At 36.7% G+C, this 25002-nt stretch overlaps 1 protein-coding gene across 1 annotated transcript in view; it reads right to left on the minus strand.

The window, feature by feature from the left end:
* TOP1 (DNA topoisomerase I) overlaps positions 1-25002 on the minus strand; it is a 61712-nt gene that overhangs the window by 21445 nt on the left and 15265 nt on the right. The window contains exons 3-9 of the mRNA XM_063297169.1: positions 16728-16830; positions 10721-10856; positions 9763-9821; positions 6617-6694; positions 6030-6105; positions 5809-5909; positions 3004-3119 (exon numbers count right to left, since the gene is read on the minus strand). Of these exons, the coding sequence (XP_063153239.1) occupies positions 3004-3119; positions 5809-5909; positions 6030-6105; positions 6617-6694; positions 9763-9821; positions 10721-10856; positions 16728-16830 (669 nt within the window). The remainder of the gene's footprint in view (positions 1-3003; positions 3120-5808; positions 5910-6029; positions 6106-6616; positions 6695-9762; positions 9822-10720; positions 10857-16727; positions 16831-25002) is intronic.

Here is a 25002-nt window from a genome sequence, read left to right on the forward strand (position 1 = left end):
TTGAACTCCCTCTGAGATAGAAGCCTCCAGATATTTTAGAGGACTATTGCTCTAATCCTTGAGCACTGGACCTTGCTGGCTGAGGCTAATGGAAGACACAATCCAAAATATTGGGAAATGTATCAGTTTTCCTACTCTGGATTACTAAAATGCTTTCATTCCAGAAAAATGTGGAGCTAGAAATTGGCAGCAGACTGTCTTTATCCCATATCTGCTTTTAAGCATCACCCTGGGCTAGGGGTGTGCCAAATGGAAGAATAGTGGTATTTTTAAATTCACTACTCAAAGACTTACTGTTAAAGGGCTGTCTTCTTAACATTTCAGCAATTTGCTACTATCCCATTTCCCCTTGATTCAAGAATATAATAGAAGCTCAACATGAAATATCTAGATATGTGGAAAAGCAGCTTCTTCCACAGCTCAAAGGGTAAGCAACTATTGCACTAATGTTGGTGATGCCTCTTTTTCCTATCCAATATGCCTAACGCAGACTCAGGCTGCATAACATCACTCTAGTACATCCAGAGAGGGCATCTGCCAGCATTCCACAGCAGCAGCAATGAAAAACAAATCCTTTCGATCATTTTAGAATAAGTGATTCTTGAAAATTCCAATTACAAGTATTTCTACAAGTGTAATTAAGACACAGAGAAAAAGCAAAGATTAAATCCTCTTGGGTATGTTTGGCAGGAGGGAGGGAAGACTTCCTCAGTGAGTTTTAAGAGAATCAGCCATACGAGAAGCAGCAGAGAAGAGTTTTTCTGTATGTTCAGTCAAGATGCCTTACCACCTATGATTTGAGAATGCTTCTAGGATATCTTTCCAATGAACTTAAATCATGATTTAGTAACATATGGGTGATTGTTGCTATAAATGTTACTCTGTTATAGATACTGAACTGTGAAGGACAGAAAAGGGGTGGTATATCTTTCCAAAGATACAAAAATACCATCAGGAAAAAAAAGGGAGGGGGGCTTCTTAGTATTTGAGAGAAAGCAAGTGTCCATCCTTTCAGGCTACATTAGAAGCACATCCATATCAGTGTGGAACATAAGGCAAAAGCTAGCTCTGTATATGTTTATTTTCCCATGAGGACTGAATATAAACATTTGAGAAGAAATAAAGCAACAGGACTAAAAGTATTCTCTACTATCTCTCCTCAGAATCCTGCAAGGCCCAGAAACCAGTGACCCAGTACACTAAAAGTGTGTGTTATAGACAGATTTAGATCTTCCTTACTGGACTGAGACAAAACTCTTGCGACAGATGTGCAAATTCAGTTTCAGGTACAACTTTCTTACCTGTCCATCCACCTCTACCCATTATTTTATTTATAGACCACCTGACTCCTCAGTGACTCTGGGTGGCTTACAACTAAAAACCCAACCTATTAAAGAACATAATGGACCAGAAAAGCAAAATACCAAAGCAAAACCAAAACAGATAAAAGCAAAGCAAAATAAAAAAGGGCTCCATAATCAACCTGTCTCTAAGACCTAGGAGAACAACATTAATATTTTAAAGAAAATGATTTCAGAACAAGTTCCATTAATTCCTCAAGAGTAACAAATAAAATCTCAGGCAGTGAAAACATCCAATTTCCTATAACCTAACTTGATCTTTGGTTGAAAAAACACTTCTGTGTGGATGAGAATACTCAACTTTCACCCTTGATAACAATATTGAACATGCATATAGACTGAGAACAAGTCAAGTTTGCCCATGAGCCACAACAGGACACAAGTAGAAAACTACCTTGTCCCAGCAGCAGCAGCAGCAACTTTCAGATACACAGCCAGCAATGGAAGGGGAAAGGATTTATAGACCCTAATAGGGATTCTCACATCACAAGTATTGAAAAAACAAAAGGTGGGGAGAGGGAAGTGTATTGGGCAACCAGCGTCCTCCTGGATTTAGCATCTACTACAGGGTAAAATTCATCTAGGAGACTACAGTGTTGTTCATATACCTCATACTAGGTCTGGCAATATAAGCACTTCCATAAAAGCAACTTACTCTCTTTCGGCTAGCATAGAATGCCTCTGCATATAAGGGACTCCAGTACGAGCTTCCCCTTTTTATATATTGTTTTATTTAGCAGCTGCCATCTACATCCCACCTGAATAGGCAGAATGAGCACACAAAAGGGTAGTCTATGTCACTGAACAATCAGCTGGAAAAGGTTTTGATTAGTATACTGGTGTTATACATTAGTATCTCTGTCACGGCTCTAGAACACTTGCTGGGGCCCGCATGCAGAAAGCGCAATTCACACTTTGAGGCTCCTTTTCAGCATATAAAGAGATAGCGACTGAATTACAACTCTTCCTGTCAAATGAGAATTTATTAAAAATAACAATGTTTTTAAAAATAAAAATAATCTTGGAGATAGTTTTCTATCAGCCTAAATGTCACCTATAGATCAAACCAAGTATGGCTTGGAAAGAAGCTTGCGTATTAATTATTAACCAAGTATTTACTGGGACTGGGGGCTTTATAGTGCAGGAGACCACACTATACACTGTAATCTAGCCATAATGAGAAGTAATGATTAAAAACAATTATGAGGATTAACTCAAATGCTGACAGTTTCAGAAGCAGCAGTGTATGTCAGAAGCTACAATAAAAAGGATTTAATGAAGTAAATGGAAAGTAAAGAAAATGGAAAAGAGATTCAACTTGCCCTTTCCTCCCTACACTTAGTACCTTGCTATATAAATTCATTAATTTAGCATGCTGAAGTATATAATGAGCATCATAGGACTTAGAATTCTGCTACCCATGGTTTCTTCTATATGCACCTATATAAGCCCCAAAACAAAACAACCCATTGCAATCTTGTTCCCACTCCTCACTATTATAAAATCTAGATAAATATTGATCTGTTGAAAGCAAAATCATTATCATTTCTGCTTATGCAAACTCATAGTTTGTCCAGTCTTTAGGGTACTGTAAACAGTTGTTAATTCTGCTCTTCTACAAAGCACAGTTTTCATAACTTACCATCATAGTAGAATTTGACATTTTCAGGCAACGGTTCATATGGGGGAGCAAACACAGGACCTTTGTGCTCCAAGAATTTCCATTTAATACCTTCAGGATAGCGTTCTTCTTCCCACCTTTAAAAGAGAAAGAGGAAAAGATAAAATAAGTAAGGCTAGTACCCATTCAGCTACTGCACATAAATCCAGATGTACAAAGCAGTATCATGGCATTCCATCTGAATGTCTAAATTAGTCAATTCAATTAAACCCAAGAGAGTCATTCATTGTTCTGATGTGCCTAGAAATGTATCTTTATGTATACAACAGTGTTCTTAACTGTTAATTTCTGGATTTGCCTTTATGTGACATCATTAACTTTTATTTCTGTACACACATTAACATTACTTATAGTCAAGGTATTTTCTGAAATAAAGAATTTCAAAGATAATAATAAATCAATGACCTCTACTACACAAAGATAGAAAACAGGGGAATGAGGATAATACAACAAAGCTGAATTCATTCTTGCTACTATTAATAAGTTACATAAAATAGCACTTAAAAACTGACAAGCCTATTAGCAACACATAGTTCCATGTTAATATAAAATCCTGTATTAATATAAATTTAATACATTTCTGTATTAAAATCTAAAGTATAAACATCTCATGAAACATCTGATGAAACTCACAATTACCACAAATATTATGTTTTTTAAAAAATATATGAAACAGGTGGGGGGGTGTAAACAGTAACATACTGTGAAATGTCTGACCAAGAAACCATGTTTGCATTATCTGTATTTCAATTAACAATTGGGATACATAAGGTTCTGAGTTTATATGTCAAGAGTGAAAGTGAGAATCAATTTTTAGATCACACTAGAACAAGTATAGGCTGCATAAAAGGAAAGTGCTAATTTTTAAAAATGGGCCCTTGTCAGAGTTCTATTAATAAAAATTAGTCTATGTAGTACCAGCATCTACCCAACAGTACAATCTCAGAATATCTTATAAATGTGAATACCTTCACCTAGGCTATAGGCAACACTACATGTTGCACAAGTGTGTGTTCAGATGCCTCTTGTCTCATGGCTTATTACAGAAACAGATTCCAAAGATCATTTAAAATGTTAATAATAGCAATCTGTCGCGCAAAACATGAGGCACAGAAAAGCATTTTTTTTTTGCCCATTGAAAGAGAGAGAGAGAGAGAGATTTTTGTAAATTCTCAAGATGGTACTCTTGAACCCAGAAACTCACTGGATTTAGTAGGACATAAAAGAGCTGTTCAAGGATTACTTCATTACTTTTTCACTGGTTGTTAAGTCAGGTTACAGCCATTTGATTCCTAACCCGGCCACCTGCCTCACAATTCTCTAATTCTTTCCTGTGGGTCCTGAGAGAGTTCTCTGAATGTCTGATGGTACATTTATTTGGTTGCTTTATACTGGAAAAGAGTTACTTTTTCACATTCTCTGCTGGAATAACTACAGTAAGCCTTTCCCAGTAAGAAGTGGATCACTTGCATAGAATTGCCACCCTCACAAGCATCAATATTTTCCCCTTCTGCCAACTGATATGGCTTGGACTAACTTCTGAAGCTCTTTCCTGCATTCCTCCCTCTCTTTTCTGGCCTACACTATTTATGTACTTCTCTATGGCTTTTTTCTTCTTGAACCATCTGACTAGTGAGCTCCCTTTCCTCCCTCTGCCTTGCAAAACCTTTTTGCCCAGTACACCTCCTTTCCTAGATCACATTCTGTAAATCACTGGGTTTACAGTTTGAGGAATAAGCTTTCCTCTGTTATCTTCTGTGGGATTTTTTAAAAATCAGCTCTGGGCTTCTTTTCTTTCTTATCAGCTGCAAGATGGGTTTGACTGTGCCATGCCTATGTTGTTACCATGTAGGCTAATTTCTTTGCAAAAATAACCATCTGTGGCCTCATTTCTGGCTCTAAGATCCTTCGGATTTCAGTGGGATTCCTGGACCCACACTCTTTTTCTGCTGTCCTTGTCACTTTTTTATTTGCAAGAATCTGCTGTTTATTTGCTCAATTCTACTACTATCTTTTTGTCATGCATTCTCAGGACTTATCAGACAAGATGCAGCACACAAGGACCTTCCTGTGAACCTTCAATTTTTTTTCTTTATTTGTAGCATATTAAGGATCGGACATTAGTTTCTCTCAAGATGAGTTTTTTAGACAGATAATTATGCTTTTTTAAAAATCTCCATCTTCAGGGATCAAGAATACTAGATTGTATGATGCATAAGGGTGTATGAAAAATACGAAAATTAATATGTCGAAGAACAAAATGATGGTCTTTGACAGGGAAAATAAAATGAATGACTGCAAATTATGCATGAATAGTGGAAAACCAAGGCAAGTAGATGAATATATGTATCCTGACAGAATTTTTACTAAAGATAAATGGATTGAGAAATGGTATGATATGCAAATACTAGTAGAAAGATAGTAAGTTGTACACAGCATCTTGTGAGGAATGTTTGTCAAAAGAAGCAAAGATACCTAGGAGTAACCTAAATGCAGGCAAACTAGGCATTTAAGAAATGTGTTTGGAAACAACGGTGGTTTGCAGGGTAGAAAGTTAAAGTGAACGGTGCTGGTATAAAAGAAATTTAGCTTTATTTCCTTTCCCTTTTCTACTCTCACACTGTATATTTAATTTAGTTGGCTTATTATTTCTTACTTTTCTGTGCTCTGCATAATATTGCTTATTCTGAAAGAGATTTACATGATGGATATATATATATACATATATATACTATATATACACACACACATGTATGTAGGTGTTACCATTTCCATTTTTGTTCCTCTTCTTTTTTTGTTTTTTTCTTTTTCATATCTCCTTCAGGGGGCTTCTTATCTTTGCTCTTTATTTTCTTGGGTTTGCTCTCCTAAAAAGAGATAAAAGAAGGAGATGTACTGGAGTAAGACAAGATTCTCTTACATTTTAAAAATTAGTTTAAAAATAAATTGTTGCCAGTCCATAAAAACAAAAGAAAATGTAACAATACCTCTTCATCTTCCTGTTTTCGTTTTTTTGATTTTTTTATATCTTCAGTTTTAATCTTCTTAGGTTTGTAGTCAATACTGAAATTGCAAAATAATTGCAAAAAATTCATTTTAGTCTTGACAGTTCTATATGCATATCAGGGCTTGAAAAAATTACCTTGCCTCCATTTCAAATGTGTGTGTCTGTCTGTGTCTTCAATTTGTATGGCTGCCCATCTCAGCAAGTGACTTCGAGAACTGATTGTTTTTAGAGGCCTTTTCCAAGACTATAGAAGCTATCCTAGCATCTGACAATAAATACAAATTATCTATCTGTGCTAGATCCATGAAACAGAAATTTGATGTTTTAGTGTTTGATGCAGACTAATATCCCTCACTTGCATTGATCAACTTTATTCTAGAGGAGATAACCTCTGCAACATAACACAGTGGCAATAATGCAACAATTGGAAAACACCCTATCAACTCTGAATTGTAGACCCCAGACTCCAGATATAAATTTGAGTTCTGATCTTATGAAAAGAGATTTAGCTAATCAGGTCAATGATCAACACTCAGCACTGAGAAGACAGCTGAATCTAGTACTCACTCATCGTCCTCTCGGGCTCTCTTGTAATCTTCTTTATAGTAGCCATCATCATCTATTTCTTCCTTTATACATGGTGGACTAAATGAGGAAGGAACACATGTTTACAAAAAATAATACTTAAAACTTCATCTGGAAGCTCACCTTACCCACTAATTTTACATGCAACAAGCACTCACTCATCATCCTTGCATTCCTACCTAGACTGGAATGAGGCGTGTGCAATATTTTATGTTAAAATGGAAACATGAAGTCCTGCAGGAATTTCTCTAAATTCTCCCCATGATGCGCTTTACTTCACTATGTGTCCATATTCCCACAGCTTTCACCCAATTTAAATGCAAGGTGAGAGAGAGAGAATAAAACCCCTCAACAATCAAACATAAGCTTCTGAGCATAAGCATTAGGTATTGAAGATTCAAGGTTTAAATGATTTAAAAAAATCTATTCCCTTTGAATGCTTGATTATACTTTATTGATTAGTCTATTTGACCATATCAAAACATCAACTGCAGTAAAATACAATAAGACAAAATGAGGTAAGATAAAATATAATGTGATAAAATAGGCTAGAATGAGATAAAAGAGATAAAATATAGTAAGATAGGGTAAAATAAGAATAAAAGATAAGGTAAAATAGTATACAGTAAAATGGAATAGAGAGATATATACTAAGATGAATATTAAACTCAAAGACAATATTGATTTAGGTGAATTGTATGCAACCCCAATGAGTTCTATAAAATGTATTCTCTGTGTGCGATGTCAAAAAATGGCAACATTGACCTGATATCTGCATAGAAGTAATATCACAGATTCCAAGTCCAGGGCAGATTATTCCCTTTGAATGCTCATTGACTAGATGTTGATTTAGTACCATAAGTTGTTTTATATACTTCTATTTTTTACAATTTTTTAAAATAAAGATACACATTGTATTCTATGGAATTTATCAAAAAGAGAAAAAAACATATTTTTGAAGAATTTTTTCCTTCCACCATGTATTACAATTTCATCATTCAGTACAACAAAACACAAAATACTTAGAGGATAAACATGGCTTTCATGAGTAAATTGCTAACATATATGAAGGATGTAAAAGCAAAACTGCTATTTGATTTGTTTTATTCTTCAGATACTATGAAATACTGTATCAGAAAAGAAAATAATAATTTGATCTCTCAATAGTAGCAGCTGAGAATACTAAATAAAAAATATTGAGGACATGGTTTTGCTGTTATCAATGCACTTATGAAAGATGTATCATGCTCCATTTTCTATTCCAAATATGTTTAATAGCAGCAGACATACTGTTTTTCTCTGCAATGCTCAAGAAACTCTAGTATGATTCTAATGTATGTTTATGTTGAAATTCCTGGTAAACTGGCCAGTTGCCTACTCCTGATTTAACATCAGACCTAAAAGGGTGTTTATGCCCATCCTAAAATATTAAAAACATTTTTTAAAAAAGCCACACACATTAAGACTGCTTTGCACAACTGAACATATATTTCTGTTGGGACCCCTGTGCTCTGGAACATGCTTCCTCCTTAGGTACACATTGCACCTCCCGCCTTGCATTCTGCAAAGGGGTAAAAACTTTGGGCCCTCACTGACTGATGGGTGCTCTGTCCTGGTATATATGTACTTCGTTCTAATATGTTGTTTTTGTTTTCTTATACCTTGTTGCCTTACAGCTGGGATGGTCTAAAAATACTGTAAATAAATGAATATATTCTCAACACATAACATCCCTACTTCAGCAGCTTTTTAGGCAAACGTGCATGCTGATCCAGGAGTTCTCAATCTTTCATTTGGTAACTCCTATCATCACTCAGTCAAAAGCCCACTTTTCCCAAAAACAACATCTATCTCTGAAAGTACCCTCTGAAGACCAGGAAGCAGCTTTGGGGAAGATAAAGTAAGCCAAAAATAACTTGTTGATTTCCAAACAGAGATAAGGAGCCCCCTTTCTGTCCCAGCAGCAGGCAAATATTCCTAACCCAGTTCTCACTGTAAGGGGGAAAAAATCTGGGATGGGAGAAAAGAATTCTGTAATTCTTAATGTTTAAAAAAAAAGAAGAGACCATTCATGTAGTAAAAAGCTTCATTTTGGTCTTGTTTATAAGTATAAAACTAATAAAGCAAACTAAACCAATTCCATGTTTCATTTCATTCCCCAATCACCAAACATGTAGTTTTTATGCTTCCTCCCTCCCTCCTTCCCTCTCTCTCTATAGTATAAAAAGTAGATAGATACACACACACTAACATCTTTACAAGCGCTCCCAAAAGTTTTTCTTTCAAAATTCAGACTTTCAAACTGAGATTTTAACCTAACTCAGACAAGTGACTTGTTGTTTATCATGTCATAAATGGTAATTGAAGAAAACCATTTGAACATACCGTTTTGTCCCCACCAAGAACTCTAAAGCAAAAAAGCAAAGTTCCAGAGTTCCTTTCTACCACTCATGATTTCAAAGCGGTTTTGGGGGGGGGAAAGTACACCATTTCCTAGAACATTTGAGTAAAGATAATAAGAGGAAGGGGATGTTGGGAAAAGAATCTCTCTTGGCATTGATGGAGGAATGTACCAGCACTACAAGAGAAGCGCTTTAGAAAATAGAATACCTCAATTCAGTGGGAGAACTTTACCGCAGAATTTATGGAGGAATCATGCAAGGAAAAAAAACACCATTTCAATTTCAGCCTAATCATCACCCAGTAGTTGCTGTCTGAAAAGAGGAAATTTTCAGAGGAACCGGCCATCCCCCACGCCCATTTTCTCAGCAGGAGCGATTGTCTTTCTTAGTGACTACAATGGGAAGCATCTGTTTCTCCTGCCACTGCAGTAACACTGCTGCGGCCATAATCTGAAACACCATTAATCTTTTATGTTTTTTAGAACAAGTTCTTTCATTGCCTCCCTCTCATCTTTCAGCTTTCCCATGCCCTGATTTAGGATATATGTCACATCTCATCTATAGTCCTTCAGCTATTAGTAGGAGTGTGCATGCTACCTCTGTTGGGAAACACTGTGCTAATTTGCAGATAATATAGGACTTCCTGTTGAAACAGATTTCATTCCTCTTTTCAGACAGGAACAAAAATTTAGAAAGTGTGTACATGCAAAGTTGTTACTTGCCTACCTGGAAAAGCCATTTTCTTTTTCTTTCTTTATTTTCATTTCACCAGAAGATGATTTACTCTAAAAGACATAAGTGAGAACTGGGTCATTATGCTATTAAAAAATGCCATTAGATTTCCCCCCACGGATCCAAATGTGACTGACAAAAGACCTTGCACTAGAAGCTTGTGTATCTTGACGTACTGAGAAACTTTTCCATGTTATTCAATGTGCGAGGCCAATTCCAAACACTGCATCTTTCCTATCTTAGTCTCATTAAAATATTTCTTGTGTTACAACCCCCAGCTTGTGTATTCAAAAGTTCTGACTGAACAATTCAATTATGTAATTACAAACTTTCCTAGACAGGAATAGATGGGATAGGCAGTTATTAAGGTAGTCTCTGTCCACCCTCTCTGACTGATCAAGGAACAATGATAGTTTTTTTAATCTGTTTGATCATGTCCAATTCTCAGAGACTGCTTGGACAAGTCCCTGCAGTTTTCTTGGCAAGGTTTTTCAGAAGTGGCTTGCCATTGCCTTCTTCCTAGGGTTGAGTGTGACTGGCCCAAGGTCATCCAGCCGGCTTTCATGCCTAAGGTGGGACTAGAACTCACAGTCGCCCAGTTTCTAGCCTGATGCCTTAACCACTATACCAAACTGGCTCTCAGATAGATGGATACCATTCAGCATTAAATTCCTATGGCTTTCTCATATGAAACTAATTACAGACTGATATCTTTACCTATCATTACTATGTTCAATATGGCATTTATTGTCACAAATTCAAATACAATCAAGTCATGTAAAATTCATAACTCCGTTTTCTTATCCTGAGGGCCTTAACATTTTTCTTGGCATCGGAATTGTAGATTAGAGAACAACTTAGAACCTGAAAACAGAAAGTGGCTCTTGTATCTTTATCCCTAACAAAACTACAGTTCAAAGCAATAATATATATCCCCATCATAGTACTGTACCTTTTCTTCCTTTCGCTTCTCCTTCTCTCTATCTTTGTGTTTGTCTTTGTGTTTGTCATGTTTTTCTGAACTGCCATCTTTATGTTTGGTCTTCTCCTTCTCTTTGTGTTTCTTCTCTGAGAAATCTCTGTGTTCACTGTTAGATTTAAGAATAGTTTCAGTCAGAGAAGAGACAGCTGAAAAAAATGACCCATTATCAGCACCCAAATAGACTTATCAGCATCCAAAGGTCAAGCCTTCAAAAATTCATTGTAATGACCGTATTGATAGGAGAAGGAACACTAGATGCCATTAACTTAACTTTTCTGTTTCTTTTCTAATAGCAGTAAAGGCTGCCTATGAGAAATCAACAAAATTCAGAAGTAACTGCATTCCTCCTGACATAATTATAGGAGTATGTGTCCTTTGTTTAATATGTCTCAAACTCAGTGATCTTGAACACAACACTGACTGGAATTCTCAATGGCGTTCTCCTACCTCAGTGAGACACATGTAAACTTAAAGAAAACAATGCAACTATAACAGTATTACATTTATACTCAGTTTCTTTAAATTACTCAAATACTTTGTTTAAAGGAAAGAAAAATAGACACAAAGATTTCAGCAACAGACCTTTATTCCTCCAACCACTCTTCAGAGAAAGCCAGTAAATGTGTTCAGAAACAGGCATATAGTAATGGCACCCTAGTTATAGAATGTATTCTCCAGAGTGGTTCTCTCAGCAGCTACTTACATCACTGAGTTTTTTTCAAAAATAGAAAGACATTTCCCACCCAATTCTTCAAGCTTTTTAGATGCTATTTTATTTCTGCTGACTCTTTTAGGATACTTTATACTTCTGCAGCTTTTCATTTTTCCCTTTTACTTTTTATTTGTAAATAAACATGGAAAAAGAATGAAAGAACTCTATAAAATTCTTACTATGAGTATGTTCAGAAAGAAAACAGTACATGTAGTATTGACCAAACCTTTTTATTTCTCTTAACCCATCATTCTGTCTGTTAACCCATAGTAAGAAGCAAGATTTCTTAGGGTTGGTTAAGAAGGACAGATTTACATTACACTGAAAAGAAAATGATATCTCACATCTCACTATTTCCATGGGGTGGAAGAATCTGCTGGAGAAAACCCTATTTCCCAATTAACTATACAATGACTCTTTAGATTGTGACCAGCAGAAGTCTGTTTAGTTTTGATGAATTGCTGAGAAAACTGTGAAGACATGTTACAGAAATAATTAAGGTCCACATGTGGTTCACATGAGAGGATCGCATTGTACCAAAGCACATGAAAAGGCAGCACATTGAGAAATATAGCCTGTTAATGTTACACCCATTAGGTTTCCTTACTTCTCTTGACCCCATTTCAACTCCCTGCAAAGTAAATGTTTTCTGAACTTCCCTTACATTCTTACCACTCTATTTTTATGGTTTAACTTCACACTTCCATAAATCTTTTAATGTGATTTACTGCTCTATGCATCTAGGAGAAAAGTTTGCTTTGCAATTTAATATGGACTGACCTAGTTTGTATTTCTCAAACTATCATAATTCTCAAACCTGATCGCAATTACCCACTTGTTTCTTTAGATTTTTAATTCTAAAAAAGCAATTTTAAAATAATAAATTCAGAATACATAAATAGTTGTCATATAATCATGGGAAAAAAGGTTAGCTTTTAAGACAATGGCTATGCAAGACCACCTAATGAACTTCATCAATGAGTAAAGTTTTGAGCCTAGACCACCTCAGGTTTAGTCCAATACTTAGTATTTCTTTTCCTACGTTTAAGAGATAAACGCTACAGATATGTTTAAAAAGTCAAACGATTATTTGACTTGGCCTTATGAATCATCTCATTAACAAAAAAACAAAAAACTCCAAAAAATAAGCCCTGTTTACCAATATAGCTTTACTGAGCATATAAAATATTGATTTTCTTCACCAAATATTTCTAACAACAGATCCTGTATTGCTTGGGCTTTCTTCAGCATTATGATTTGCTATAGCTCAAGAAAACAAGTGAAAACATGAAATTTCTGATTCTTATGATATTTGAGGCAGATTAATAGCAAATTTAGACTGAAGATGGTTTTGAAGCTAGAATATGGTACATATACAGAATATACTCTATTTGGTATATTCAAATAAATTTTGGCTAAGTAGTATCTGAAGAAGGTAATGGGACAGTATGCATACGTGGAAGAAAGTATGATATTTTCTATGTAGATTACAATTTTCCTGAAAAGAAGCTTATTAATGCAGAAAAATAATAAAGAAGTATTTAAGGTGCAGCAGATGTGGATTTTCTTGAATCATGTTATACCAAGTTTTATAGCTGTTCTGGACAATAAACTAAGCACATTCCCCAGAGGCCTTGCACAAATGTTTTATTCTCTGCACTAACATGTTCCCTAACCATAATCAATAGAAAACGGTAAACCTCATTCTTATTTTGAGATTAGAATGAGTCAGTTTTGCTCCATGTCTAATATATATGAGAATACTACTGTAAAAATTCTTAGTTATAAGTTCTGTATGAAAGGGGGACTGATGTGAAGATTCTAGGTTCACACAGAATGATTAATGACTTTTCAAAACAGTAGCAAAATGGCACTATTAGTGTACTCAGAAACAGAAACTTCTCACCTTTTCCCCCCATGTCCTGAATTATTTATGTAATGTACAGATAGAAGACAAAATGGGATTTGTAGGAAAACCTCTCACTGTTTTCAAATTAGCCCATTGTTTCCAGAACAGCATTAAGTAATTCAGGGCTTTCCTTTCTAGCCTCCAACCCCAAGCCCTCTTCTATTCTGAGAAGAACAAGGAAAGGGAAACTGGTATAGTTGTGAGCCACCATCACTGAGCAATACTCTGTAGTTATACACAACAAATTTGGAATAATCACTTAAAGGTGCTTAAGACTCCACATAATTAGGACTATGAAATACCCTTGTATGTAACAAGTAGGCTATATTGTTATTATTAAAATGGGAGACTACCAGTAAACAATAGGGCTGTGGAGTAGACTTGTTAAAAATATCCTAGAAGAAAGGATCTCTAATTTTAAAATATACAGTAGCCTACTTGTTATATATAAGGTTAGTAAACATATTAATGAATTAGTGTCAAAGAAAGGCACTTCTATATACAAAATATAATTTGTATTGTATTGCCATAAAGACTACAGACTTATGGGAAAGATTGTAATCATTCCCATTCCCAGCAACAACACTACTTGTTCCTGAAGGTAAGGCAGGATAGAAAATAAATACAATTTACAGGTGAATAACAGATTTAGAAAGTATCTCACAGGAGATGTGATTCAATTTTCACAATAGTTCAGCTCCTAATTAAGAAGGCAGCGTAACTCATCTTAATCTTGCACTAACAAAACAAGTCATCTGTGATGCATATTCCATTTCCTCATACCCATCTGAATCTTCTTTGAGTTCTGGAATTCTGTGTGAAGAGACAAAATTTCTTCCATCAAGAAAGATGAAAGCAAGCAGGAAAACTTGCAGAGACTAGGACATTTATTTAACTGATTTGCCTCTGCTGTGTTGTTCCTACTATAGCAGCAATAATTTTCCTTTTGGGCACTACCCATACCCACTTTTTGGAAAAAAGCACTGGCTTTCACATTTAGTTTGGTGCTGGTTGCTATACTTACCAGAGAAACATATTTACTTTCCCAGAATTAACCAGTCTATATTAATTCTACTATAGATCTGGAACACAATGATTTGTGAGAGGCTATTTTTCTTATGCAGCATGGGAAAAGTTTATAAAGAATCGCTGGCCATTCCTTGAGTGTCTGTCCTTTTGCTAGTTTCAGGTAAGACTCAATAGGATTTTGAAGAGATCACTCATACCTAATTTTAGTAGAGGCAATACATACATCATATTTGATATGCAGAACAGATTATGCTTATGGAGAAGACAAGCGAAGAAAAACCTAAGAAGTGACACCCCAATTCATAGTTAAACTGACTTTCCCAAGCCATGGAAATGTAATGGTTGAACTGAGATCCAGAAAAAGCTAAGTCTAAGCTAATCTCTCCTTGGATAGCCTGCCCAGAAATAAAAGAACTGGCTACAAGGCTATCTACAAGGTTATTGCTTATGATACTGAATATTAGGATTTGTATACAGGTTGACCAGTCCTAAAGCCTAATTATGATTGAGGGAGGAGCAACTGTAAGAGTGTCCAATGTATAATTAGCAATACAGTAAATCTTTAGTGGCCCAAATAATCTTCTAACAATACTGCAAACTTTGAAATTCTACAAAATTTTAACCACATAATGTCTAGAAATCAAAATCAAGTACATGTAATCTTACCGACCACTTGTTCAGCGACTGCTCAAACTTTTGAGAGCACTGAAAACGGAGACTTACAAAGTTGCGGCCGTTGCAGTGCCCCCACAGTCATGTGATCGCAATTTGGGTGCTTGGCAACCGGCATGCATTTGCAACGGTTGTAGCATCCTAACGTCATATGATTGCCATTTGCAACCTTCACAGCCAGCTTCCAACAAGTAAAGTCAATGGGGATATGCTGGCAGGAAGTTGCAAGTCGCGGTCATGTGACATTGTGCTTAACAACCCATGGTGATTCACTTAATGATTGCAGCTGGAACTGATGTCATAAGTTGGCGGAGTCACACAATGTTGCGCTTAATGACTGCACCGCCTAGCAACACAGTCGCTGGTCCCAATGGTAGTCAGTAAGTGAGGACTACCTGTATCATTGCAAACTCTACACTAAGATTGGGGTCTGAAAGTTTTTTTAAAAACCCAGCCTTTGTTGTTTGCATAAATTATTCTATCAAATAAAATTCACTTGATGTACAACTGTCATTACAGGAAACCACTAGTTTTCAGCAAGTTCTATCTGATCATAAAACACTGTTATTATCCAACAAAATACTTAAAATAGGCAAATACCTCAGATGTGCAAAGGTTTTGTGTGTGTGTGCATGCACACACATCTTCGAGTCAGTCTTGACTCCTGGTGACTGCCTGGACTAGTCCCTGTAGTTTTCTTGGCAAGATTTTCAGAAGTGGTTTGCCATTACCTTCTTCCTAGGGCTGCGAGTGAGTGACTGGCCCATGGTCACCCAGCTGGCTTCATGCCTAATGCAGAACTAGAACTCCCAGTCTCCCGGTTTCTAGCTCAGTACCTTTAACCACTGTGCCAAACTAAAAACAAAATCTTGGAAACTGTAATAAAAATTTCCTAGTTTCATCTATAGAGAGTCTCTCTGCATGCTTTGAAATGCTTCTTTTCAAATTTCTCTTCACTCAGTTCTTAGATTTATGTGACCCTAAAATTATAAAATAATATTATGTGAATGAAAGAAAACAAAAGCACCTGTAAACTGATTATCATTATGAGTTCCCCAAAATTTGATTCCTAAAATCTATTCATAGTCTTTTACCACAGTAACACATATCTAATTTTTGTAGCCTTAAGAGTGTTTCCTATTTCAATATCATTTTATGATGTGACAAGACCAATTATGGGTAACATTTAAAATGGTCAGCATTTTTATAGAACTGTATAAATGTGTAGCAGTGTCGCAGGCCTGTCAAGATAACTGACTTTCAAAATACACTGCATTAGTATGAATCATTTTATACTAACATTTCATGCTTATAGGCTTTCCATTTGGTTAGCTACTATGGGAAACAGAACACTGGATTGATCAAACAGGATTTTATAGAACATGTAATTGTTTTACACTCCTCAAAGCTATCTATAGGATCAAGTACAACTTGCCTACCAACAGGGATCTTTATTGGGCTAAGTTAACCCAAAAGAATATTCAAAAGGTAAATGAAAGTTGAACTAAGCTTGCTCCAACTGTTATAACAAACTCTCACAATTCATCTCTGTAACAACAATCAGAATGACATAATTTGGTAACCACAAATAATTTATTCAAGAATTTGAAAGCCCATATTTTGCATGCCAAAGTCATAAAAGCTCCTGGCCTTACCTGTTACTGTACTTGGATTTTTCTCTGTCTTTCTCTTTCTCTTTCTTGTGCTCTTTGTGTCGATGTTCTCGGTCTTTGTGTTTATCTTTATGTTTGTGTGAATCTGTAGACAGAAGAGCAAAGAAAGGAATTAGGAAATAAAACTGGGGAATAAAAGCGATTTCCTAAAAGCAGCTGTCCAAATTGCTACAATGCTACAAATCATACACTGCCAGCCCAGGTTGTGAGGGAGATGCTGTCCTGGTGGCTAGACATTGTAAGGGTCTGCATGGGAGAAAACAAGGTAAATTTAAACAAAAGCAACACAGAGTTGCTATTTGTACATCAGGGTTTTCCACTGACAGCAGTGTTGTCTCTCGGCAGGCAGGCACTACTTGTGATGGAGCACATTTATGATTTGGAAGCCCTTTAATATTCATGGCTCCTGCTTGAACAGCAGGTAGAGGCTGTGGCTACTGGGGGCCTTTGCCCAGCTATGGTGTGCTACAGTGACTCATGTCATTATCACCAGGTAGACTACTGCAATGTGATTTACATGAGTCTGCCTTAAAAGACTACTTAGAAATTACAAATTATCCAGAATGTAGAACTCCACATATTAAGGCATTCCTGATGCTGGGAGGATGTAACACCAAGGTCCTGCACTGGTTCCCAATTCAGTTCTGGGTACAATTTAAAGTACAGCCTTTAATCTATAAAATCCTTCATAGATATGCCTCCTCCAAACTTCAACTGTGGCAGAACTGCCTCCTTCAATCTGTACTGGCTACACCTAGTAGAGTGGAGGTCAGCAACCTTGTTCTACATAGGGGCCAGATGCCATGCCTCCATTGCCATTTCATCCTCCTCCTCTGACTCATGGCTTGCTCTTGCTGGCACCAGGCAGGAGATCTGTTGCTCTGCAGCAGCTGGTGAAGCCGTCATCAAAATGGCCACCTGAGGAGGCAATGAGTGCTCCCTCCCTTCCTCAGGCTGGGTGAATATATTTCTTTTTGGGACCATGGGGCTAGATGAATCTGCGTGGCTCACAGGCTGTTGCTGACCCCTGTAGTAGAACTTCAAGGAAGAACCTTCTCATGGTCCCTCACCTCCAAGAAGTGAGGGGAGAAAGTACTGCCAATGGCAGCACCAGTGTTGTAGAACAATCTCCCAATGGAGATCAGGCTAGCCCCTCCTTTACAAGATTATTAAAATCTCAACTTTTACGGTTTCAGCCCAACCAGGTAGACCATACAAGAAAATCAACTCCACAGGAAGGTTAAAACTACTTTTATTGAGAGTAGTTATAGCAACAGAAACTTGCAAGTCTGAATGTGTTGTAGCTCCTCCCCCTCCTTATACTCCTATCAGTTAGGGTGGCATCTGTCTGTTGTGAACCTAAATTATGTTTTATCCCTCATCGCTTTCGTAACAGATCTTGCATATCATTCACTGAAGCATAAAAAGGAGGAGGAAGTACAGCACAACCATACTTGCAAGATTTTGTTATTACAGCCAATCTCAATAAAAGTAATTTTAGCCATGTGGAATTGATTTCCTGGTCTGGTCTACCTAGTAGGGCTGACACAGTGGGTTTCTAGTTATACTGATGACCTACATCCTATTAGTTTGTATTCATAAAAGAAAAGCCTTGTAAATTAAAGTTACTACCTAAAAAAGGCCAGTATTGTGCATTTCCATAATAATTATACACAGGAATCCCCCATATAGCTTCATTTTCTTTAATGGAACTCAGGGGAATTAGCCATATATGAGGGAAGGATTTATTTCCAAGTCACACAGTGAGTTCTATGATCAGGTGGAGACTTGAACCTTTATCCCTCTGGTACTAGTTGAAACATTTTTTTACCACTATACTCTAACATACTACCTGCAGAGAATCAGAGTGATGACCTTGAGGGAAATAGGCAAGAACTGTTATATAAGCAAAACATGCTGAAATATTCCTTAATTCCTGGGAGACAAGACAGTATTTGGAAAAGACTCAGGTTTTCTCTCTGATTAACTGGGATATACGATGGAATGGAGGTATAGCAGTCAGGCTTGCAAGGTTAGAGCCTATCTCAATAAAGTATAGTTCTAGTCTTCCTGTAGAATCTGTTTCCTGAAAGACTGACACCACCTCTCTGGAATGCATACTACATAGCTTTCCATGATCTTTCAGAACAATGGATCATTTGAGCTGAACCATTATCTTTGCAACCTCACTCTCAGCCTCTCCGTTCCCAATTATATGGGAGTAAAAGCAACTTCCTCTCAGGACTGGGAAGCATGTTACACACACTAACAAGGTAAATATTAAGCATTATCAATCAAAAATTAGGTTCTGATTATTTTTAAAAGATATATGCTATCTTTATGAAAAGTATAATTAGTACAATTTTAATATCAAGCCTGAAGTATTATAGCTTATAATATCGTTAATAAAAACTAGGTAACATTTGCTATTCTCAACAGTATAAAACAAACTCAAAATATGGATAAATCTTTTAATGATGATATTCAGAATGTCTTGGCCATGCTCAAGAAACAAAAAATATAGAAAAAGCTAATCAGTTTTATTTTGTAAAATAAATTTCATTCTATTTCAAAAGCATGTACCTTCCATATAAACACATTTGGGAAACTGCATGGGAATCAGAACAGGGAATTAGGTAAAATTGGGCAGAAAATCACTGAAGTAATTGTCAAAGAGCATAAAGACAACCTATGCTGAAACACAATCATGGTTTTGAAGGCTATTAAAGGATAATAAATCTTATGTTTATTTAGCACATATTCATCACACTCCAAGCTTTTTGGAATAAGGAATTTGGAATTCATCACATTTTTCTCTTTTTGACTTCACAATCATTCTGTCAAACAGATTAAAATGAAATTCTGACTTTCCCAAAAATACTACTTGAAATTAATGGAAACTGAACCCTGATCTCCCATAATCCTGGGGCTAGGAAACTGCTATCCTCAGAATCACACTATTCTCTTAGAAACTGCTTCCTTATCCACTTTGTCTATATGCAGGGAGGCAGGGGGGATATGGAATCCAGCAATGCTGCAAACTTTGAACATTATTCATTCTAGATACATTTGACTGGTTGATTTTTCCCATGAGTCAAGACACCTTCAGAGGAAACTTGTTCTGGAATCTAACTTCAACTCTAATAAACTACACTGGCTATTCAATACAGTATGAAGATATATGCTGCAAGGGAAGCCTGGATCACTTGTCTTTGGGCTGTAGCAGAATAATTTCTAAGACATTCTTACTTTAGCCATAAGGATGCATGAGGAAATACTGGCATTCAACATGATTTTAATGCAGCAAATTTGTTTTCACTAAACCATGTTACCCTGTTCTGTTTCTTGAGTATACTAGCACTACCACTCCATTCCCAAGCCTGCACTAAGAAAGTCAGTGGTAGGAACATATCTATATAGTAATCTCCCAGCACTAGATAAAAATCTAGGATGTATTTTTATTATTACAATCAGATCATATAGGATTTACAGAGTAAAATGAGGTGGAGGTGGGTAGTCAAGAAAACAATGAGCAATCATTTAATTTTTATATTCCATACTTAGTTACAGACTTAGAAGGTAATTTTATACAGGTAGTCCTCGCTTAATGACTGTTTAACAGCAGTCTGAAGTTACGACAGCCTTGGAAAAAGTGCTTTACGACCTGTTCTCACACTTATAACTGTCGCAAAACGTCACATCATCCCCGCAGTCACATGATTGCAATTCGTGCACTTGGCAGCCAGCTCTCATTTACGACCAGTTTCAGCGTCTTGCAGTCATGTGATCGCAATTTGCGACCCTTTTTGCCGGTTTCCAGCAAAAAACGACCATTGGGGGAGCTGGATTCGCTTAACGACCTGTGATTTGCTTAACAACCATTGTAAAAAAGGTCATAAAATTGGGTCTAGTCATGTGGTGACTCACTTAACAACCAATATAATCTCCATATGCAGATGCAGTCAAAAGTATTGGTGCCCCTCTTCTTCCCAAAGAATCCCAATTTGCCATAAAATAAGTTGAAACTGACACAAGTATAAATAGCATGTGCCATTCTTTATTCCATAGTCCACAGAGCAGATACTTTGCTTTTGATGTATGACTTATTTATTCTTATAAATAATAAAACAAATGAAAATGGTACCCCTTAGAAGTTAAAAGACATTACTGGATTTTAGTGATCTCTTAAGCAGACTACTTACTTTAATTAGTATCACAGGTGTTTTCAAAGTCACTCAGCCTATTTGAGTGGAGAAAAGTACTCACTCAGGCATTTTTGTGTCATTGTGTGCAGCACAATGAACACAGGCAAGAGAAAGAAAAGCAGAGAGTTGTCTGAGGAGGAAAGGAAGAAGTTAATAGGCAAGCATGGTAAAGATATCAAAAAGATACAAAACCATATCCAAAGAGATTCATATTACTGTGACCACAGTTGCTAATATTATCAAGAAGTTTAAGGTCCATGGGACTATAGCCAACCTCCCTGGATATGGCCGCACAAGGAAAACCGACCCCAGATTGAATAGAAGGAGAATCTGAATGGTGAAGAAAGAACCAAGGAAAACTTCAAAGCAGATCCTGGCTGACCTCAAAGATCAAGGCACAACAATGTGAACTTGCACCATCCGTCTGAGTTGGACTAAAAGTGGCCTCCATGGTAGAAGACCCAGGAAGAGCCCACTTCTGAAAGACACAAAAAAGCCAGACTGGAGTTTGCTAAAATGCATGTTAACAAGCCACATTCTTCTGGGAGAATGTCCTTTGGACAGATGAAATAAAATTAGAGCTTTTTGGTAAGTCACAGCAGCTCTATGTTCACAGAAGAAAAAATAATGCTGTTAAAGAAAAGAACACCATCCTTACTGAGAAACAAGGAGGAAGCTCCATAAAGTTATGGGGTTGCTTTGCTGCCTCCGGCACCTGGTGCCTTCAATCTGTGCAGGTAATAATGAAATCAGAAGATTATCAAGGCATTCTGGGGTGAAACATAATGCCCAGTGTTAGAAAGTTCTGGCTCTGTCGCAGATCATGGGTTCTCTAGCATGATAATGACCCACAACGTACCTCTAAGAGATCCCAAGAATGGTTGAAAAGCAAACATTGGACTGTTCTGAACTGGCCTGCTATGAGTCCTGATCTGAATCCAAGATAACATCTATGGAAAGAGCTGAAACTCACAATCGGGAGAAGAAACCCACCAAAGCTAAGACAACTGGAGCAGTTTGCTCAGGCAGAATGGGACAAATTGCCAGTGTAGAAGTCTTATTGAGAGCCGAGAGCTACAGAAAGTGCTTGATTGCAGTTATTCCTCAAAAGGGTGTGCCACAAAATACTAAGTTAGAGGTACCAATAATTATGTCCATGCCATTTCGTTTTATTAGTTGCAAGAATATGTTAAATCATACTGTATATCAAAAGCAAAGTGTGTGCTCTGTGGACTATGAAATGCTTTTATATGTTATAAATGTAGATACCTAAATTTATTATGTATTCTACCATAACAGGGTAGATATAATCTGATACTGTAGTTTTTCTCTTTCCAGCAGCCTTCCCTGAGAATCTAAAAATTGAAAGTCCTGACTTCGCTCCCACCTGGGTGTGTTTCCTTTTAACTTCAATGTGGTGGTGTACAGAGACCAAATGCCAAAACAGTTACCCTTGTTCCAATATTTCTGGTCCTGAATGTACAACTCTCCTATCTGCCCTTTTATACACTTATCTTGTTGAAGCTACAGCTATGAGTGTCACTCTCTTCTTCTTAGAAATCAAAGTTACATTTCAGAAAGTATCCTTTTATAGGAAAAAAGAGAAAGATACCAGCCTTCAAAAAATATGTCCTATGTAAGATACTAATTAAAACAGTGACTCAAAGATTCAGTGGCTAGGCAGGGTTTTATGGGATGGCACAATTAATTCTACAGCCTTTGCTTCCAACAATCCAATGATAGCCCTCAAACAAAATTAAATAAAATGATTGTTCTCCAGAGGTGGCTGTCTGGAAGGTCAAAGAAGAGATGACAGCACATCTCTGCTGAAAGTATCTCTGTAAAGATTTGTAAGGAGACTGAGTATGCTTACAATACTACTGAGAGTAGGTTGGCTTTCAGCCTTTGTCAGAATAGCCAGATGTGCAAGGATATCTTATATACGCTTCCCAACATACATTTTATCTCTACATTCATAGGTAGATGAATGACTCTAGGATCGTTTAATACAGAGTTTAGCACCCAAGAATCAATTTGGTACTGATTTCATGCTGCTGGTGCTACTGAGACCATATGGACACTGGAGAAGAACACACATATTCAGTAGTCTATAGACAATAATTCAGACTCTTCTAAGGCTAGGAAGTATTGATAAATATTTAGACAAATTAAAAAGCTAACACCCATATGGCATAGTGATGACTACTCATTTCAGAGAGCAGATTATGGATCCCTGCTCACAGAGAGGCACTCACAATGTTGACAGTCTTGTCTCTCAATTTCAAAGGCTTAAATTCACTGCAATTTAAAAGAAAATGAAACAAAATAAAACAAAAGATATGCAACACTGAACCACTGATAATTCCACAAGGCATCGAGTATTTCCTGGACTCGAAAGAATTTGCTAGGAAATAACCAAAACTGTTATCTAGTTATAAAAGTTTTTTTAGTTTTTAATATGCTAAAGACTGCTGTGTTAGTCAATTAATTGCATGTTCTTTAATAAAAGATACAGTTCTAAAACAAGACATACATATTTTTTCAAGATGATGCAGGCATGTGTAAGAAGCACCTTGGAAAAGGCATTCTTGTGAGAGATGAAGTTGAACTGCCTCCTTACAAGGATATTAGCCAAATACAGTATAATTTTAATTAGAGCATTTCTTTCTTTAATATAACCTGCCCCTTAATTAACCAGGATGTCTATTTAGTTGAAACTGAGGACATATTGAAGTGCTGTTTAAAAATCCTCTACAATCTAACCTAAAACAGGTTAGGCTGATGCAACACAGAATATAAATATGCTAAAAAACATGTTGTGTGCAAGATTGCACATTTATGCTGTCCCGAAAGTTTATTTACAAAGTTAAAATTTTAATACAAACATTTCTTTCACATTGGCATGTACCAACTGAAAGTTTAATTTAGCACTCTTAGTCACTACAGTATGCTAGCACTGGGGCACAGATATGTACATATAAACAGGATTATTATATGTTTAGATTCTGAAGTCTAGAAGCAATCAGTCTGCTAAATCTTGCATCTGGACCCAAACAGGAACCAATGTCTGAACCATGAAGGTAAATAATCATTCAGAATTTTATTGATAAAAACTTATTAACTGTCTTACTGAAACACCAATGCATAGTTTTAAGTATGGTGTAGACAGATATTAATTGTATTGCTAAATTGTTACAAGACAGACAAAACAGGGGAAAAGCATAAAGACAAAACCTTAACTTTAAGTCCATGGGTCATAAGCATTACTCTGCAATATTTATTATACCAACATGGCACTATTTAAAAAAGAAGCGGAATGTACTGGACATCCCAAAATGAGCATAGCACATTCTAAAAGCATTTAGCGTTCTTCTAAAGAGAAAGGATGGTTCTCCCCATCAGATCAACTTATGTGAGTAGATTATGCTGAGAAGCAGTGATAGGTGCCATGCACTTCAGTCAGGGGAGTAGCTACGTTATGCTCTTGCTCCTTGTTGTCCAGTGTTTTTAACCCTCTTGTAACAGGCCCTCTCTGACCCAGCAAGTGTTCCGAAAGGAGTGCAATTGGGATGCATTCTTGCCCCCTCTTTTTTTACCTTATGTGCCAATTCAGTGCTGAACATTCTTCATAGCCTGGACTTCCACGCTCCTAAACTAGCAGGGAACAACATTTCTATATCTTCAAGTGCTATTAATTGCTTCTTCTACACAAGCAGAGGACAATTAAAACTTTTTGAGGCCAAATTGTTGGCCCCAACCCTTTATGGTACACAAGTGGGAATTTATGTGGAGAAGAATGCACTGGAATCAGTGCAAACAAAATTCTTGAGATTGATCCTCACTGCACTCAATGGAACAGCAAACACCCAGTTAAGGCTTGAGATAGGAATGCCCACAATCCAGGAAAGAGCTCTGAGGATGATGATAAATTAATGGCTGAAAATCTAATTCTTTCCAGTTGACTTGACCCCTCTAATTTTAATGGATAATTTTCCTTCTCCCTGGAAACAGGTTGTGGAGCAGAAGTTGGCATTGTACCAGTTTTCCACACT

Source organism: Candoia aspera, chromosome 3, assembly GCF_035149785.1.
Source record: "Candoia aspera isolate rCanAsp1 chromosome 3, rCanAsp1.hap2, whole genome shotgun sequence".
In the NCBI taxonomy this organism is placed as follows: Eukaryota; Metazoa; Chordata; class Lepidosauria; order Squamata; family Boidae; genus Candoia; species Candoia aspera.